This window comes from Crotalus tigris, unplaced genomic scaffold (genome assembly GCF_016545835.1).
Source record: "Crotalus tigris isolate CLP2741 ecotype Arizona unplaced genomic scaffold, ASM1654583v1 scf7180000017771.5222438, whole genome shotgun sequence".
NCBI lineage: Eukaryota > Metazoa > Chordata > Lepidosauria > Squamata > Viperidae > Crotalus > Crotalus tigris.
Window position 1 is genome coordinate 3731152 of NW_024096622.1, and position 20337 is coordinate 3751488.

At 37.3% G+C, this 20337-nt stretch overlaps 1 protein-coding gene across 1 annotated transcript in view; it reads left to right on the plus strand.

The window, feature by feature from the left end:
• Window positions 1-9831, plus strand: part of EPHX1 (epoxide hydrolase 1) — a 30229-nt gene extending 20398 nt beyond the window's left edge. Inside the window, 3 exon segments of the mRNA XM_039341713.1 lie at window positions 4281-4389; window positions 7251-7376; window positions 8062-9831. Of these exon segments, the coding sequence (XP_039197647.1) occupies window positions 4281-4389; window positions 7251-7376; window positions 8062-8275 (449 nt within the window). The 3' untranslated portion in view covers window positions 8276-9831.
• Window positions 9832-20337: the final 10506 nt, after the last annotated feature.

Consider the following 20337-nt stretch of genomic DNA (forward strand, 5'->3'; position numbering starts at 1 on the left):
GTGTGATTCATTAAACCACAACAAAATAGTGGCTTGGTAATAAAGTCTCCAATCTGGGAACCCAAAGCCCCCTCTGTCTTTTGAGTCTTGCTTTTTTCCCTTGCCATATAAATCTCATTATTGTTGCATTTAAGATCAAAAAATTTCTGGCTTAGTTTAACAGGAGCCGTCTGAAATAAAAATAACAATTCAGGTAGGATATTCATCTTAATAGTTGCTATCCTTCCTAGTAATGATAATTGAAAATTATTCCACTTCTCCAAATCCATTTGTATTTGATTCAATAATCTTCCATAGTTATCTTCTTTTATTATTATATATTTTGATGTTAAATAAATACCTAAGTATTTAACTTTTTTAACTATCTGGAGATTTATTTTTTACACAAATTGAGCTTTCTATTTTTCTAATAAATTTCTTCATTCTTTCAGCTATTGTTGCTGTAAATATTTTGTAGTCCACAATTAATAGTGATATTGGCCTATAGTTTTTAATTTGTGTGAGATCAGTATCATCTTTGGGAATCAGAGAAATGTTAGCTTCTGTCCAGGATTTTGATATTTTCATCCCCCAAAAAGTTTCATTACAAAGATCTTTCAGTATCGGACTTATTATATCTTGTAAAGCTACATAAAATTCCAGTGGTAAACCATCAGGTCCCGGAGTTTTATCTTTTTACAGCACCCATGGGACTTGAACTACTAGGAACTAGCAATTGAATGACAACTACTCAGTTTGTGAAGGAACCGCTAGGCTAAGCTGGCCGGATTTTTTTAATTACAGTTAGGTGGCAGGATCTAATCTAGCCAACTTTGGCTAAACCAAAAAGCTGAATAGGGTCAAAGCTAGTTAGAAGGTAGGTAAAATCCCAGGTGTGTAGTTTAGATTGAGAGGTTTAAAAAAAAACCAGGGAGAAAACAGAATAATTTCTGCATGTTTGCAGAGTCAAAGTTCACTCAAAAGAAGACTTGATGTTACTGTGTTACTTATATGTTTTCCTAAGCAACAAGAAGCCTCCAGGAAATTGTTACTTGGACTTAATGTGTATGGAAATTCTCAGTCATCCAAGTCATAGTTATCCCAAAGGTGCTTGTTCATGAGGCAAATGCACTTTCTTGTTTTTCTTTGAAGACGTTTCGCTTTTCATCCAAGAAACTTTAAAAAAGCATTAAAAGAATGCAGGTGACCAATTGTTTGCAAGGAGTATAAGTCCTTCCGTTCCCCACCATCCAGTCAGAGCTGAAGAGGCTTTTTGGATGAGAAGCGAAACATCTTCAAAGAAAAATAAGAAAGTCCAGTTGTCTCTTGAAAAAGCACCTTTGGGATACTTGGACTTAGCTTTCTTGTAGTGAAGTAGTAGCCCTGGAGTCTTTAAAAGTTTCTGGTAATAGTTGATTTATTTGCAAATATGCGAATGAAGATGAAGGCTCACAATGTTAGCATTGTAAGAAGCAAAAGTCCTGTGTGGCCCTGTATGATCTGTTCCTTTCTCATGGGAAGCAACACTGATTCACTGTGCTTTTAACCAGCTGGAGGATTTCTATTCATTGTCTGCCTTCTTGTACAGGTAGTCTTCAACTTACAACACTTCATTTAGTGACCGTTCAAAGTTACAATGGCACTAAAGTGACTTATGACCATTTTTCACCCTTACGATATTATAGCATCCCCATGGTCACGTGATCAAAATTCATACCCTTGGCAACTGACTCATATTTATGACGGTTGCAGTGTCCTGTGGTCATGTGATCACCTTTTGAGACCTTCTGACAAGCAAAGTCAATGGGGAAGGCAGATTGACTTAGCAATTGTCCTACTGACTTAACAAATGCAGTGATTCACTTAACAACTATAGAAAGAAAGATCATAAAATAAGGCAAAACTCACTTAACAACTGTTTCAGTTAGCAACAGAAATTTGAGGCTCAGTTGTGGTTGTAAGGCAAGGACTACCTGTATTCCGTATTTTCACTCTGTTGACTGTTGCCCGAGTATGAAGATTGGAGCTGATGACAAAATCAGTGAAATAAAGAAATATGATTCTCAGCAAAAGGGACAAGCACACATCTGCACATCACTGGGTACCCTTGCTTCTCTCCAAATCGTCAGGACACATCCAGACATGTGTAAATATGGTCATATTCATGTGTTGATAGCAGAAGGATGATGAGTCACATTTCTCAAATACCTCTGGCAATCAAGAAAGAAAATAGAGATAATTCATAACTGTCTGAGCCATTAAACAAGTATTTTTCTAGCAAAAAATATGGCTGGCCTAGTTTGATAATTACGGTTTCTTCTTCTATTTTTGCCTCTCCAAATTCAGTTGCTCGTGCTTCTACCTTAACACTGTATATGCAATCTATAGTGAGCTTTTGCATAGCTGTGCGTGAAGCTGATAATGATGTGCACATTTATAGTATGAAATGAAAACATCAATTGATAGCCCTTACCATCTTTAGATATTGTCAGATTAATTTCTGTGGGTTCAGTTAACCTATTTTTCCCACTTCTTACTTTGTTTCTAAGGTAAAGCTTCTGAAGTTCATCCTGTATCATGCTAACATTCTTCTATGATACTTTTATTATAAGTTGTTTGAAATTATTTCTTTCTGTGAGGAATCTTTACAATTTTTCTTTGACTCTTGGCTGTGATTCCTTAGAAAACTAAAGAGGATTTGGCTTGTGCACATATATATTTGTTTATGTGCTTACATCTGCCATGAGATTTCTCAAGACCCTAGCCTACCCCCTCTCCTACTTTTGAAGGACTTAAAAATAGTAAAATAAATATCTTAAGCCTATTTTGATATTTATAACTAACTGGAAAATTGCATCATTGTAATTCAAAGATTTGACATTAAATAAAAGAAGTGTAGTCTTGGGGGTTCTGACAAATGGATGATTGTTAGGGGGTTATCTCCAAAATGTCTGCAATAGTGCAATCAAAGTCCTCTCCTTTTGATAATGCTAAGGTGGGCCTTCAAATGCATCATTGTGTCTGCTACCATGATTGTTTTGGTCTTCTCCACAAAAGAGGTTAGGGAACCTCCAATGATTATTGAGCTCTGGGGATAACTACTGGGGCTTCCAGTGATTAATTAGCCATGAATTAGCCACCTGTGCTAGTATATATGAATACAAGCACTGCCATCCATCCAATTGAAGCATTATTTGAAAGAGATGAGAAACACATAACACAACAATAATAGAGTTGGAGGTCTATAATAGAGTTGAGATCTTCTAGTCCAACCCCCTGCTCAGGCAGGAAACCCATTTCAGACAAATGGTTATCCAGTCTCTTCTTAAAAACTTCCAGTGTTGGAGCATTCACAACTTCTGGAGGCAGGTTGTTCCACTGGTTAATTGTTCTAACTGTCAGGACATTTCTCCTTAGTTCTAGATTGCTTCTCTCCTTGATTATCCATTGCTTCTTGTCCTGCCTTCAGGTGCTTTGGAGAATAGCTTGACTCCCTCTTCTTTGTGGCAACCCCTGAGATATTGGAACATTGCTATCATGTCACTCCTCATCCTTCTCTTCATTAAACTAGACATACCCATTTCCAGCAACCGTTCTTTATATTACACAATGAGCTTCTTTTCCTCATAATAGTAGTTCTGCCTTCAGGGGAAAGCTGGCAGCCAGACAAGGCAGGGGCAAGTCTTGACTTAGCTTTTTTAGTTAATATGATGCAAGTTGGTTACAAGGAACATTCTTAAACTGGGGATGGGGTGTTTTTCCCTTTATTAAAACCTTAGATTATATGGTGAACTGCTAATGTTGGTAAACAGTATGCAGTATCTTAATTCTTTTGGAGTATTTGACATATGCTCTTGCTCCCATAATGTTCCTTATCACGTAAATGGCATCTGAAGACAGTAAATTGTATCTATCAGTCTCTCAAGTAGAGTAACAGGAAACATGACAAGATGATGCTACTACTAATTTTGCTTAATTAGTAATGAAATCAGATGGTAAAAAGAGATAGTGGAAGATTTCTCCTTTCAGACTTGTAAGATTCTGTTAATGTTAATGATTTGAAAGTACAAATCTCCCACTGTGTCTTTTTACCACCTGATAAGGTAGAGTGAATCCTTTCTAAGTTTCTTTTTCTGCCTGTTATTCAGTTGTGGGCTTCTCACTCTTTTATCTAATAATTTCCTAGGCAGCTATCTCCCCCCCACACACACCTTCAAAGAAAAACTTTCCATTATAATATCAGGAAAAGTAGCATCTGAGAATTATCTAAACTGAAACGCACCACTTTCTCTTTTTTCTAGGCTGTGGCTTGAATGACTCGCCTGTGGGATTGGCTGCATACATCTTGGAGAAATTTTCTACATGGACTGATCGCAGTTTTAAAAAGCTAGAAGATGGAGGACTAGAAAAGTAGGTGTTATTTACTACCCCCCCCCCAGTGTTCCTTAGCTGACTTTAATTGTCCCAATATAGTATCTATTTGTTTTATGCTGTTCTGCTACGTGTTTAGACACTTAAACGCCGAAGGCTTAGCAGCTCCACAATGCTCCTCCAAGGACTAATTATGCAATGAGTTCTGCTGATGACTGTAATTTTATTGAACTGGAAAAAAAGAGTTTCTATAGAACAGAAATACTTGGTTCTTCCATGTTCCAGCTTAATTCTAAGTTGAACTTAGAGTATGCAAAACCTAGTTTTCATTTGTGGGGCAGCTTTCCTGGGGCATAAGCTGTGGAGTCAGGGATAACTATAAGGTATCTGTGCATTGTATCGCTGCCCTACTTGGCTAATTTTTAAAATATGGTTAATTTTAAATAATTAATGAATAGGAAGCATTGCTTCAGCAGCTTCCAAGTTGATGCCCCATGAAATTCAATAAGGGACACTGATTGTCTCAGGGCTAGTACAGATTGCTCTTCCCTACTATAAAGCTGTTTATAAATTGTGCACTCACTTGCAAATTATAGAGCTAATAATATTACAGCATGGTGAGATAGATGAAACTTTGGCTTAGCAATAGATCAGGTACATTGCACAAAATCCTCTTGGAATCTCTCCGCTTAAATCTTCTTGCAAAGGAGAAGGATCTATGATATTCTTTAAACATTTTAAAACATTATTTTAACAAAATAAGGTACTTGAAATACTATGATTTGTGTTATATCAAATTATAAGCCCGTTTAATCTAGTGTTACATTCTACTCTGGTCAACTATATGCTCACAGAAAGGGAATGAGTCCCTCTGACCTACATTCTACAACAACCAATATTAGGATTCAATTTTATTTATTTAAAGTAAGGAGATCTGCTGACATAGGGTTGAAAGCTATACAAAAAATCAATAGGAAATCATGTTTGCCCATAGGTCCTGATTCCAGATCCTAAAGGGTCAAATTAATTTTGGATGCCAACAAATAATTTATCTGACAACTTCTTATTAACACATTAATGTATGCCAGTTAGTGTACATTCAAAGTGACAAGTTATTCTACTCTGTTCCGTTCCGTTCTGTTCCATTCTGCTGTTGCTAGAACCCACCCAGAGCACTTGAAAGCAAAAAGATTATGACTCTCTTTTTAAAATCTTATGATTTTGTTTCAAATGAATTGATTTAAATGAAATGATTTCATTTCATTCAAACCTTAATTTAAAAAAAATGGTTGGGATGGTAGTAGCTTGTAGGTTGCCTTGAAAGCAATGGGGTACTAGGGGATGAGGTTTATTAGGGTGATTATTAAAAGTGAGTACAGTTCAGAAATATTTGAATGCATTTTCCTTGCATTGAACGACACATGCAGCATTAATAGGCTGTAAGCGCTCATGTTTTTGTCATCTTCTTAGCTAATAAATTATTAATTGCATATGATGAGATTCAGTTCATGAATAATAAATGTCACAAACTACTCATTTGCTCTTCTCATTCTGGAGAGAAAACAGCAGTGACTAAAATGATGTTGCAAATCACAGCCCAAAAGAGTAATGTGATTGTCAAAGTCATTATAAGTGACATTTCTACCCTCTCGTTTCTTTTATACCAAATGCTATGGACATCCACACCTGAAGTAGAATCACTGGGATTTATTCCCAGATAAGTCTGCATAGCAGCCTTTTCCACTCTAGGACTCCAAAGATATGTTGGACTACAATAGCTAGTTGCCAGTTAGCGATCTTAAGTATGGATGATGGGAGCTGTATTCCTGCCCATCTAGAGGAAGCCAAGTTAAGATATATTTTAATGGTCTGTACAATCAAATAGGAAATTAGAATATGAAGTTGTCAGAGGATAAATAGGTAAGAAGGCATTCCACCTAAAGGCTTAGCCATATAATAATTTTACTCTCTCAGGGAAGATAACTTTTAAAAATCACAAATGAATGAAGTGACAACATTTGCAAGCAAGATAAATGTAACACCCAGATGGGAAGCTGAAAAAGGTTTCCCCATTGTATACAGCTGCTATGCTAACATAAAAGACAACAAACCCCAAATAGATTCCAAAGACATAAAAGCAGCCTTAGGATATTTAGAAGATAGAAGTCCTCAACATGTTTCATTTTCATATTGAAAATGCCATTCCCAATTTGGGATGCTCCCGTAATTTTGGACTTCAGTTCTATTACTATATTGGCCTGAAATTATGGGAACTGAAATCTAACAGCTCTTTTTCTGTTTATTGTTTATTAGGTTATAATATAAAATACAAAAATATGAAAGAAAATAATAGGCAAATAAGGAAGGGAAAAGAGAAGGAAAAAGTGTGGGGTAAAGGGAAAAAAACAAGAAAAGGCATTGACTTCCGACTCCTTTTGGTGCAGTAGAATCAGATAATAGCACCAAACCTCAACTTTTTACTTCTAGATAATAATGTAAAGTAGCATTTCTATCACAACAAACTTATTAATTGGTAAAACCCAAAATCAAAGTTTAATTTTTTTCCACGTCAAGCACAAAGTCCAGAAGAGGTTTCCAAGTAGAAACAAAAGTAATTGTATTTTTTTTTCTTTGATCAAAGCAGTCAATTTGGCCATCTCTGCTAAATCTAACAACTCAAGAGTACAGCAGTTAAGGAAGAGTATGATGGCTAGTGGTGCTTTGAATGCCAGGAGACGAAGAGGAATATCAATTGTACTGTCTGAAAAGGCTGCCGAAACCCAATAGGAGTCTGTTATTTTGAGTCAGAGTAAAGTCAGAAGGCAACATTTCCTGTGAGCTGTACGAGCTACAGCTTGTGAAAAGAGATTAATTGCAATACATCAATTGTATTTTTTCAGGAAGTTCACTCTGGATGACCTTCTCACGAATATAATGATCTATTGGACTTCAGGTTGTGTGGTTTCTTCAATGCGCTTCTACAAAGAACTTTTGGGGAAGGGTATTGGCATTGAAAAACATGAGACGTAAGTGATTCCCATATTTCTGTTTTGGAGTTCTTGCTCTAGAGCAGGCATTCCTAATTTAGCCAGCATACCAGTACAACGTCTGAAGTCTGTTCCTCTACCATATATGTGTCAGCTATCTTATGTGTGATTCTAAAAAAAAACCTCTTTGCTGTAATCACTGACGAGCTCAGAAACAACATGAGAAACAACAGGCTTCAACTGAACCCTGGCAAGACTAAGTGGCTCTGGATTTTTGGGCCTTCTGAGACTTTATCATTTTTGGTACAGGGATGGGGTCTGGCACTGCCAGATCCGCTGCATAGTCTGGGGGTCTTTCTAACTCCTGCTTAAGGAACAGGTAGTTGTACAAAGTTATTGCACAACTTTGTCTTATGTGCTAGTTGCACCTCTTCTTGGACCATAAGGCTCCATTCACAGTTACTCATGCCCTAGTCATCCCCAGGGATTACTATAATGCCCTCTACATGGAACTGAACTTGAAGAGCTTCTGGAAACTGCAGTTTGTTCACTTCACTAAGGCACACATTTTCCTGGAAATAAATCCTACTGATTTCAGTTCAGCTGTCTTAGTGTAGACAGGATTATGTTCTGTGCTTCTTTATTTTTTGCTTATGGTTTAGGAAAGCAATATTGTTGGGAGAAGGGCATGCTTTCATTGTTCAACTATGTCATTGCTTTGCAGGCTCCCTGTGAAAGTTCCCACAGGAATTGCCTCATTTCCCAATGAAGTCCTTCACATTCCTCAGTCATGGGCTCGAAAGAAGTATGCTAACATCGTTTCATTCAACTTCATGCCTCGAGGAGGTCATTTTGCAGCTTTTGAGGAACCAGAGCTCCTTGCAGCAGACATCCTACAGTTTGTAGATAAAGTAGAAAAAGCCACTTTTGACCAATGACGAAGAAAGTTTCTGACTGGGTGATGGAAATAGTTTTACCTTCAGCACAGGACTATTGAAATTAAATATGGGAAAAAGTGATTAGGGTTAAACTATTAACAATTGTTCTTAGGTACTTTGTAGTTTTGATTTTTCTTATGTTAATTGATTAAAATCAAATACTCCATTCAAGCTGAACCCATGATGAGCTAGTACAGTGCTGTGACTGAATGATTGAACAGCGAATGAAGACCTGGCCCTGTTTTTTGTATTAGTATTATTATACCGCATCACCCATGTAGATGGGCTACTTCAACAATAAGAGGGTAAATCCTTGCTAACAATCTAGAAACAAAGAGAAAACAGAAGAAGTGAAAGGAAATATCATCATATGAGCTCAGTGAATAGCTCTTCCCTAGTCACTCTTCTCTCTTTTTTTTTAAACTCCTGGGATGATAACACTGGCCTACCTTACAATACCTTATTCAGATAATATACCGGTAAGTGGTACTCCCTGGATATGCAAAATGCAAAATTCCAGGAGCACATAATCTGTTTCACGCTGAGCAGGGGCATTGAGGGATGTCAAAAAATATCAAGATGGCAGGCATGACCATGCACTCAAAATCCCATTGCTTTTTAATGCACGTGTGATGCATGTTAAGGGTTGAATCTTTGACTGTGCAGTCACACCTGCCATTTTGACTTTTTTGAGCTCTCTGTGGATGCCCCTGCTATAAGCCACACTTAATGGCCTGCCTTGACCATGCTCTAAAAAAGTAGGCAGTGGCTGAGCAAAGTCGTTGAACCTAAAATTTTGCATAGATAAATAAAACTAGTTAATATAATTATTTCTCCTGTAATTCCTAGTAATTTCTCCTTTTGTCACATTAAAAAAAATATGATTTAGCTGGATCTGTTAGAGGGATTGTATGATGAATATCCTTGCTTTGCATAGAATACTAAGAATAGTTATTAAGGTTATTAAACCAATTGTCTGATACTTCTGTCAGTTACTTAAAGTTCCTCCCAGCTGATAAACTGAAGACATGATAGACTGATGGAATAACTCATATCCTCAGCTTTGATTTAATGATTCTGTGCTTTGTCAAAATTATGAACTGAAAGCCAATAAGACAAGTTCGTGCATTTTTGAAGGCATATAAAATCAATTTTATGGTCCACACTTTCAGTTCTGGCCCCAAAATAAATTATGCAAATGAATGTATATTATGTTTACTGACTTTGGGGGATAAATTACGTCTCTCTGGAACAATTCTAACCTCCAAGAGAAGGTTTTCAATGGATATTTTAAAAATTATATGGTGGAAGAGGGCAATGACAAACCACTTTTTCACTGTTATCAAGATAATTGGTGCCTGATGTCACTAGGAGTCAAATTTTTTTAAAAAAATAGTCAAAGATAGAGGCAGTGAAAAATGAGCTTAGTATAGAACAGTGATGACAAACCTTTTAGAGACTGAGTGCCCAAACTGCAACCCAAAACCCACTTATATGTCATCGGGTGCCAGATGGGCATGCCCCATTGGGTGGGCGTGGCTGCTGTGGTAACAGCAGACTGGGTGGGACTAAAAAGTTCAAGCAATCAATTTCAACTTTACAAGATCTTTTTTTCCCGCAAGAAGTTGAAATTGATTGATTGATTGAACCTTTTTTTTTTTTGCACACGGCGGTGGAGGCCTAAAGCAAAAAGGTTTTATAAAACCCAACTGAAGGCCTAGGACTGGGGCGATGGTGCACGTGCCCACAGAGAGGGCTCTGCGTGCCACCTGTGGCACGCGTGCCATAGGTTCACCACCACGGGTATAGAATGAAGGAACTAAAAGGATAGTGTAAGGATGAAGTAGTGAAATTGTACAATACTCAAGCTTTAAAAATATTTTTTAGTCTCAAACCATATCTTCTAGAACTTCTGCCTTGCTTCTGAACAGAGATCAAACACTTAAGTATTTCTGATTTTATTTTTATTGTTCTCACATGTATATTTTTGTTTAGAATTCAATTGCAGCTGATACAATCTTTTGCTGATTGACTTGGATCTCATTTATTTTTCACTAACCAAGAGCATTTCTTGATTACAGTTCTAAAAGTTCCCCGGTGGAAAAGTATATCTTACTAGCACCTTCAGACATTTCCAAAAGTTCCCCAAACAATAAAGCAGATTTGATGATAATTATAGGGCATTGAAGGATGAGGGAAGAATCAGTGCAGGTCACTGTGTTGTTATGGCTAGAGTATATTGCAATATACTAAATGAAACAGAAAAAAAGCAGAAGAAGCTGTCAGTCTCCAAGCAGTCTTCCTTTCTGACAGTAAAAAAGAAAATTTCTGCCATCTAAACCATATTTAAAATTTACTCTAGAGGCTGGGAAAAATTAAGACAACGTTTGCCTTCAAACTTATATCCTTTACTAGTTTAAAAGTTTCAGGTTTATAAATTGCTAAAAATCATGGAATTTAAAGATAGAATATTTTATACAGTTATGCTTTAATAATAAATCCCAATTTTTGACTGAGTGGATTTTGCAAATGTAATAGTTGTATCCTTCTTCATAAAATATGTAGGTAATTGAATAAATGCACTTAAAATAGTCACAGAATAATGTATGTCTACTTTTTTAAAATAGAAAATGAATCTCATAGCACTTTTATAAAACAAGAGGGCCCCTTGAAAATCTTAAATATTTCAGGAAGGATAATGTGGGTTTGATCTTCATGAATCTTATTACAACACTCTGTGCAATTGAATTCCTTTTAAAACTATTTCAACAAATAGTTTTAATAGTCATCAAGAATTAACTATGGACAATAATCTATAGATAGCATATTCAATTAACATTAACTTATATTAATTGTAATCTTTTTAGATTGTCTTAGTGGCAGGTGTAAACAAATTGGTTGATATTACTAACTTTAATGGCAAAGCTCAGAGGGCAGTATTTTAAGTGGAAAAATTTTGAAGAAATTAGAAGATTGCTCAACAATCTTTTTTCAGTGAATTCTGTGTTCAAATTCCCTATGCATATAAATTGATGTAACACGATCAATTAGCTGTTTGGATTTTATAGAAAACACTGAAAATATAAAGTTAATCTTTCATTAATATCACTAAAGTGATATTCAAAAGTGATCAAAAACCTGTTTTCGGTGGGTAGAAAAATTAAGACAATAAAATAATGATGGTTCAATTCAGGTTAAAAATAGCAAAATATGAAAGCAAATTAATAATGTTTTCCCTATAATATTAATTCTGGATGTTTAAATGTTATTTTAATTAACAAAAATAATAAGTTCATTGTATTTCCAAGATCACATATACATTCATGTACATCTATTCCCAACTATTATATTTTCCTATTTTGTAGCTCTGTGTTCTTTTTTTGTTTCCAAATTCTAAATTTTGTTTTCTAAAAATGAAATTTCTTTCATTCCATTCTGTGTCACAAGTTTGTGATGAAAAAATGGGGAAAAGAAAGATTGAATTATCGTGCATGATTATCTACATTGTTCAAGCCCAATGTAGATAATCACGCACAATAATTCAATCTTTCAAATCATACGCAAGCTAAATTCAGAGAAGAACAGACAAGTCTTTCCGTTCAGAAGCTCAAGAGAGATCAAAGTGAATTTCTACAGATCCTGGCTCTTGGTGAAATAGAAAGAGAGAGATTTGTTTTTTGCAGATTTTAGAATGTTTAGTGGTGTGCTCTAGTAAACTGTAAGGCTGCCAGAAATGACATGCAAAAATAACAGATAATATGGTGTTAACTTAAAGAAGCTTTTAATGGAAAATTCTGGCAGCCAAAGATCCTAACTAGCACGGTTGTGCATTTCATTTCAACTGCATCTGTGTATGTGTTGATGAAAGCAGACTAAACAAAAAGACAGGCGTTAAAATAGAGAGGAGGAACTTCCCCTGTGTTAGCTCATTCTGCTGCACCTGCCACCTCCTCCTCCTCCTTGAGGATCAAAGGCCTTTTATCCTAGAAGAGTGAGGGTGAACTATTTCAAGAAGTAGCATCTGGTGTGCTATAGATAAGTGATGTTGAGGATTATCCTACAGACTCAGGGATGTTAAGGTGTCAGGTTTATATTTTCCATCTTCAATGTTTTATATTTCTGATCTTGGTTATAGGGCCTTTTGAGTCACGTCTAAACAGCCAAAGAAGGAATATTTTGAATTATGTTATTTTCAGAGGTTAATATTTCTGTTGTTCCAGTCACTGTTATAAATATATGATTTTAGTATAATCATCCAGGATCACAGAATAAGGTGGTTGTTGGAGGTGCTTTTTGATGAATAAAAGGCAGTTTTATATGTGAATAAATGTAAATAAAATCTTATTCATATGTACTTTGGGGGGGAGCAACTCAAAATCTGGCCTTTTTTATTTGTTCTTGAAGGAACAATTAATACATGCCCATGGCAATAAATATAATTCCTAAAAATAAAAGAGAATAAATTCTAGAAGGCAGTAGGCATTTAAAAATGGAAAAGCTTTCAGGAAAGCTGGTGGGGATGTAACAATATCTAGATGGCATCTGTTTATTGAAGTCCCACTCTACTATAGCTGTGTTATAAAAACTTCTAAGTTCTTAGTTGGAATTTGTTAAAAGAATTTGTATTAATTTGGTGAAACTAAAGTAATTTCATTACTTTATTCCAGTCCCAAACTTTTGTAGTTGGGGTTGGGAAAAACACTTGAGTCTCTGCCATCAGCGGTGATAATACTGAGTTAAATGAACTAATGAACATGTTTAATATCAAACAGCATTCTGTTTGTATCATTCCTCCTGTAGTCTTCCCACTGTTCTGTCATAGTAGCTGATATGACAAATTAATAAAGCAATAGATTCTGATAATCTGAGATTGCTTGTTCTACAGTATTTATGTCTTGTTTTCTGTTCTTGACTTTCCCACAACCTTAATTTGCCCTTCTTTGGCTCCATCTACTATACGTGATCTCCTGTTTCAAGCATGAGGTCACCTTCCTGAAACACGTCAACATGTAGTACAGCATAAATGAAATTAATGCTTTCTACTAGACAGATCTGTCATCTTACAGACAAAATAAGTAGAAAGGAAGTTTACTGATGGTTGCCAGACTTGTTCTCTAGTGAAGTGTGGGAGGCTTTCTTTTTGGCTTATGCCTTCAGCAGCAACTTCTTTGGACATGAGGGAGTCCCAGAATAGGGGGAGATACACTGCACATTCACTGGATGCTTTTAGAGGAGGAGGAGGAGGAGGAGGAGGAGACCCTAAACAATAGATAGGCTGGTAGTAATTAAAAGATGGCATGTATATGTTTACTACAAGGTAGTATATAGACTCACTGAAATTCATGAGGCATTAATCATAATAAACAAATCCTATTGATTCAAATATTTGGCCATTCTGAATCCAGTTAGAAGTTTAAGAGTTTAAAATGATTTATCCTTTAAAAATGCCCTTGAAAATAATTGTGGCAAATATTATACGGTTGGGCAGGTACTGCATCTTTGACAGAGTTTTGATCATTTCTAAATCCTCGAAAATCATCTAACTGGTGCCAGAATAAAGTTTTCCATCTTGTGCTAGTATCAGAATCAGAAAGGCATAAGCTTTTGTGAGCTATAGCTCACTTCAACAGATACCTGCATTTGAAGAAACAAGCTATGGTTCAAAAAAACGTTTTCCTCTTAATGAATAGGTTACTCTGAAAAGATGTTACCAAACTCTTCCTGATTTTTGCTGCTGCAGGCTAACACAGATCGCCTGCAACAGTGGTCCCCAACCTTTTTGACACCAGGGACTGGTTTCATGGAAGACAATTTTTCCATGGACCTGGGGGTGGGGGGGGGGGAAGAGGAGGTGAGTGCAACCTAGATCTCTCACATGTACAGTTTACAGTAGAGTTCACACTCCTATGAGAATCTAATGCCTCATGTCTGAGGCAGTGATGCTAGCACTAGGGAATGTCTACAAATACAGATGAAGCTTTGCACATTCACTTGCCGCTCACCTCCAGCTGTACAGTCCGGTTCCTAACAGGCCCAAGGGGTCTCCTGTCCTACAACATCTACAATCCCAGATAAGCATAGAAGGTAACAAACTTTATTTGAACATAACTCCATCCAGTCTGTAGTGCTTCAAATGATACAATAAGAGAACTTCAACATAAATATGGATAAGACTGAACTATCATTCTATTTTTTTTATTTTATGTATCTAAAGTTAGTAAAACCAAATGGATGACTACTGGTATTAATGTTTTAATTGTGGTTAGAAATGTGGATATCACTGAGGTTATCATCCTGCTTTCTGATGAATCTGGGGATTTTGACTCTCAAATAACTGGGGGGTGGGGGTGGCAAAAAGGTGGGATGGCTGCTTAAAGCCACATACAGATGAATCCCTTTTCACTAAAACTCAGTCATTGCTCCTATGTGACATATACTAGGTCCAGCAAGGAAAAGATGGAGAAATGTTTTTGGCCAACTAGTTTGAGTCAAGCCAGTGCTCAAATAGTGAGCAAATGACTGACCAGAGCTTCACTATCCAGATGAGGCTCTCTCCTGTATTCCAAACTACAACCTCTGTCCTCCCCATCCAGTATGAAGAAACAAGTTATAAGATCAAGAAACTCAGTCCTATTTCTAATAGCTTCCTCATTTAGTTATATTGCTTTCTGCACCACTGGTTTAACGCTTAAAGACCAAACTGGAGCCCTGGCAGGACCCCATCTCAGCCTTTGAAAAATTAGAAGAGGAAGTGCAAGGGGCTAAAGCAGTAGATGAGTGACAAAATCATCTTTGTTCTTTTCAAGAACAAACTCAAGGCTGTAATTGCACTCTGTAATGAGTTTTGCTTTAAGCAAGTCCCATAGGAAGGAAGATGTGGCAGAGTCCCCTTTCTATGTGTGAGGCCAAGGTGTTAAAAAGATAATACAATTTGGGGCATGTGGAGCTATGTTTAATTGAGTCACATTTTCTGTAAATTCTGGACTGATTCTTTCAAGGACATGCTTCACAGTATCCAAAATCGAAGCATGGAGAAAAAAAACTTTCTCATAAAAAGATCATGCTTTTTCCATTCATTATGGAATTGAAGTCAGCCCCCCCCCCCCAGAGAAGGAAATATTAAAAGGGCAGAAAAATACATTTCTTCAAAGCATCTTAAAGAGGCAGAAAAGCATGCCCAGTTTTTCTTAATAGCCCCAAGTCTCCCTCCCCTAAGCAGAAACCAGCTCTGTAGAAGTGCAGATGTAAATCATTCAAACAGGTTGAAGCTAGAAGATTAAGAAGACAAAGACACCTAAAATCTACATACCCCACCCAAACTCTAAGATAGTACATAATAGGATTAACCCACAGATGCCAAATGGGCACACTCAGACTCAGGTCAAAATACATGACACAGGAAATACAAAGCCTCAAGCAGGAACAGGAAACAACCTCAAGAGCCCCAGAGGGTATAAAAACTCACTCCCTACATGTGCTCTATTTTCTTCCAGATCCATCTTTCTGTCTGTCTCTCCTCTTCAATAAACTACAACCTTCTTTCTAAAGCAGTCGCCATGTTGTTTATTCCCAGCTTGGACTGAACCATGATGAAGACTTTTCCTTCAACAGAATGCTTCTTCTATCCTTTTCAAATTTAATTAGCTTTGTCAGCATGTGATCATTGCTGAACCAGGTAATTTTTAGCATGAAGACATGGTTACATTTGGCTACCTTACATTTGTGATTTAAAGGACTTCTGTCTCTAAAAGAGACCAGCAAGAGAGGCCCCATTTTACAATATTGACTTTCCACTTAAATGCTGCCTCAGCTGCCAAGAGTATTGTGAATATGGAACGGAGATAACAAGAATGTCCTGCTCAAGGTCACTATCTCATAAATCAGATTTGCCACCAGAAAGAGTTTAGCTATTTTTTAAAAAATGGTTATTTTTATTTCTTCTGTCTAGCAATCTAAAGATTTGTGTTTTTCCAAAAGCAAAATATAAGTAGTTGATGGTGGGTGTGACTATGTGGTTTAAGAACTGCCTCATTTTATATCTGTCATGTGGGCATCTGAAATGATGTGGGGTTTCAATTATGTGGTTGCAGTCAAGTTCTTGAATTTTTTGACCCCTCAATGTCTTTCATTTAGAAATTCTAAACATCAGACAATTCCATGTCAAACCACATAAAATGTGTGTTTTAAGCTATCTTAATTTAACATACCATAGAGTGCTTTTTTAAGTGTTGGAGATAATCAAGAGAAAAAAAACCATCCCTGTGACATAATAGATTATTTCTAATTGCTCCATTCTTGCATTCTTTGCCTGCCTAAAAGTTGTCTGCCTCTGATTTCTTTTCTAATTCTAAACTTAGGTTGCTTGCTCCTTAGAGAATTGATAAACACAAATCCATTCAAGATGCTTTCTCCCATGTTTTGTTCTCCATTTCACTTAGTTTTTGGCTGATGCTGTTTGGCTACTATGGGTAAATCCTGTCAGAACAGTTGAAGCTATTTTCCCAACAGAATGTTGCATTATCTTCCTCTATGTAGTTGTTGGGATGAACTACCTGTAAGGAGAAAGACATGCTAACCTTGACTCAATACTATTACTAAAGCTGAATCAACAAAAGTTCAGCCTTTGCCCTTAAAATTTTAAGGCAGTGGCCTCCAGAGTACATTGGGCTACAACTGCTCTAATTGGCTAGGAATCTATGGGAGTTGAAAGAGAGAAAGGTTGGCAAAGACTATCTTCAATATTTATGACAATGAGTAGGGATGGGCTAATTCAGCCATCCCAATCTGATGTCCTTCAACCGTGATGGGATTACACTTCCTAAGGTAAAACCACTTGGGGTGGCAGAAACTAAAGATAGTAAGCCATAATTGTGCTTCTACCAATAATAAATCCTCAAGCTAGGTACCTAATCCTTTAGAGTAGGGAGAAGAAGCCTTTAGTTGGTTACTTGTTCAACTGTATCTTCTAATATTTAGCAACACCATGTCCAATAGTGAGAGATAGTGGCAATTTTAATCAACAGCCTCTGAAAATTCCCAATCCCAGTTACAGGAGAAATTCAATTTCCTCCAGACCAGGATTAGGGCTATTTCACTAACAGATGAACCATCCAGAAATGTATTTATTTAGTACCATAGAGAGGGAAAGGCACTTTATCTGCCTTGCATTCAGATAAATAGATCTTATAATATCAAGATTATTAAAGAGGAGGGTGTAATTCTCTACTCCTCTATATATTGGTGAATTTTTCTCAAAGAAGAAATTGTAGTTTGATCTGTGCACTGTATCAAAAATTTTGTTAGAAAAACAGCTGTATGCATACTGTATTCTTCAGAAATCCTAACCTTGCTCTAAAAATAGCACTTTCCAGAATCACTTGGCGAGATAGCCACAGGGGAGTAAAAAATAGTCAAGAGGCCAGACCCCCTACAATCAAAGCCTCACCATTTTTTAACATGTTGTCATACATGATTAAGAAAGGGGCATGGTTTTGATTACATAATTGTGGCTGCCATCTTGATTTTTTTTAATCCCTTCCCTGAAAATCACTTTGAACTAAAAGGGGCTTAAAGGTAAGGTGACCAACAGTCCTCCTTTTGTGAGTTTTGTCCTCCCTCGAAAAGTGTCCTCCTATATGTCCTCCTTTTCGATATTTGAAGACAAATCTGCAGGGCTTTTTTATTCTCATAGAACGCTCAGAACAGTGTTCTGGCACCTTTTTTTGATGGTTTTTTTTTTCAACTTTTGCATGAGCTGTGCTACTCCCCCTATTGGCTTTTGACAGCCAATAGGAATTGCCACTGAGCATGCCAAAACACCCGGCTGGCAAACTTTGTACATGTAAGTTGTCTGCAGCGAAGGCAAATTGGCAGGAACTTTGCACCCCTCCCTGCTACCTAACTACACCATCTCCTAGTTAGTCCTAAAGATACCTGGAGGAGACTGGAGTGGCGATGCCACGGTAACTTCGGCCCTGCTAGGGCAATAATGGCTGTGGGCACAAGAGGCAGGGGCGTCAGGGCTGCTGTGGGCGACGGTGTGAGGGGTGGCTGTGGGAGCCGCAGGGCCTGCTCTACACGGGGCTGCGCAGGGTGGGCAGTGGTGCTGGTGGGGTGGCTGCAGGTGGGATGTATCGATGGCAGGCTGCCCCCCCGGGGCCAGAGCTGGCACAGCTGGTGCTTTGGGAGCTGCAGGGCTCGCTCTACATGGTGGGGTAGCAGTGCTGGCAGAGCAGCTGTGGGCGGCAGCACGGCATGTAAGCATAATTACAATATAAAATGTTATTGTTACAAATGTTTTTTATTATGCATTTATCATATTATAGTGTATTCTGTATTATTGTTGCAATGAATAAAATGTTTCTTTTATTTACGATACTTTTTTCTTCAATTTATCTGTGTCCTCCTTTTCATTGTAAAAAAGTTGGTCACCTTATTAAAGGAGCCATTCCAAATCTTCATAGCAGTCCTTGTCATCAAGTGAAAAAAAACCCCAAGTCCAACTGAATTAGTTGGCATTTATGCAACAGATGAGTCCACTCATATTTGAGACAAATTAGCAACAGAGATAAGCTAAACAAGAGTCTTTTTTACACATTGACAGCTCATTTATAGACATGCACACACCCTTCACATCACCATTCCGATCATAAGGATTCAATATGTCTCTATATAGGCAGTTGAAAGACAGCTGGTTTACATTCAGATGCTTCCAAAGAGATCCCTTTACGGGCTGGACGGAAATGAAACAGCTCTATTACTAGGCCTGTGTAAGAGAAATTGGGAGGGCTGCATTTGCCCTGGAGAACTTTGCATCCAACATAGACTGATCTGGGATTGTCCTCTGCAACAGCTACTTGACATGTCTGAAATAAGTAGAATAATTACACAAGGATGGATACTTTTGATGTATCAAAATCAGAAGACAGTTTTTAGGGCAGTTGCCTTTCAGGGTATTTGCTGTCTCAGCTTTACTTCTTTGCAGCTGGCCCAAACTATTCAAAACAGTTGCGGGGCAGCTGTTACAAAATATTAGACATGCCTTCTAGCCATTTGTGCACTTCTTTAAAAACAAAAGGCTTGTGGTCCAATTTACTTATCAATAACTTTTTAAAGATTTAACTGTACAACAGTGATAAATTGCAGTTTATATTTGCCAAAATGACAACCATGGTAAACAAAAGATATTATTATTATTATTATGATGATGATGATGATGATGATTATGATCATTGCACAGTCAGCCGGATGTTCAGACTGGATTTGGCATTTTGTCTATCTATCGAGTCCTTACCAAGGACCTGGGATAGGCAGACGTGGATGTTTGTATTATTATTATTATGGATCATCGCACAGTCAGCCAGATGTTCAGACTGGATTTGGCATTTTGTCTACCTATCAAGTCCTTACCCAGGACCTGGGATAGGCAGATGTGGATGTTTGATGGTATTACAGATATCGTTGCAGGATGGAAGCAGTTCCTAGTAAGGCCGCTTTTTGCAATTGACTAATAGCGAATTTGTCAATGCCAATGGAGTTCAAGTGGTGCTCCAGTTGTTTTGGGATTGCACCCAAGGAGCCTATTACTATTGGTACTACCCTTGCTTGTTTTTGCCACAGTCTTTCTATTTCTATTTGTAGGTCTTTGTATTTTGTTATCTTCTCCAGTTCTTTCTTGTCTATTCTGCTGTCTCCAGGCACTGCCACGTCCACTATCCAGACTTTTTTGTCTTTCTTATCGACAATTGTTAAGTCTGGGGTGTTATGTTGCAGGTGCTTGTCTGTTTGAATTCTGAAGTCCCAGAGCAGTTTAATTTTATCATTTTCTATGACTTTCTCTATTTTATGATCCCACCAGTTTTTGCTTACAGGCAAATGATATTTTTTGCAGATCTTCCAATGCACCATTGTTGCTACTTTGTCATGCCGCTGCTTGTAGTCAGTCTGTGCAATCTTCTTGCAACAGCTTACCAGGTGGTCCACTGTTTCTTCAGCTTCTTTGCATAGGCGGCACTTACTGTCTGTTGCTGTCTTCTCAATTTTGACTTTATATGCATTTGTCC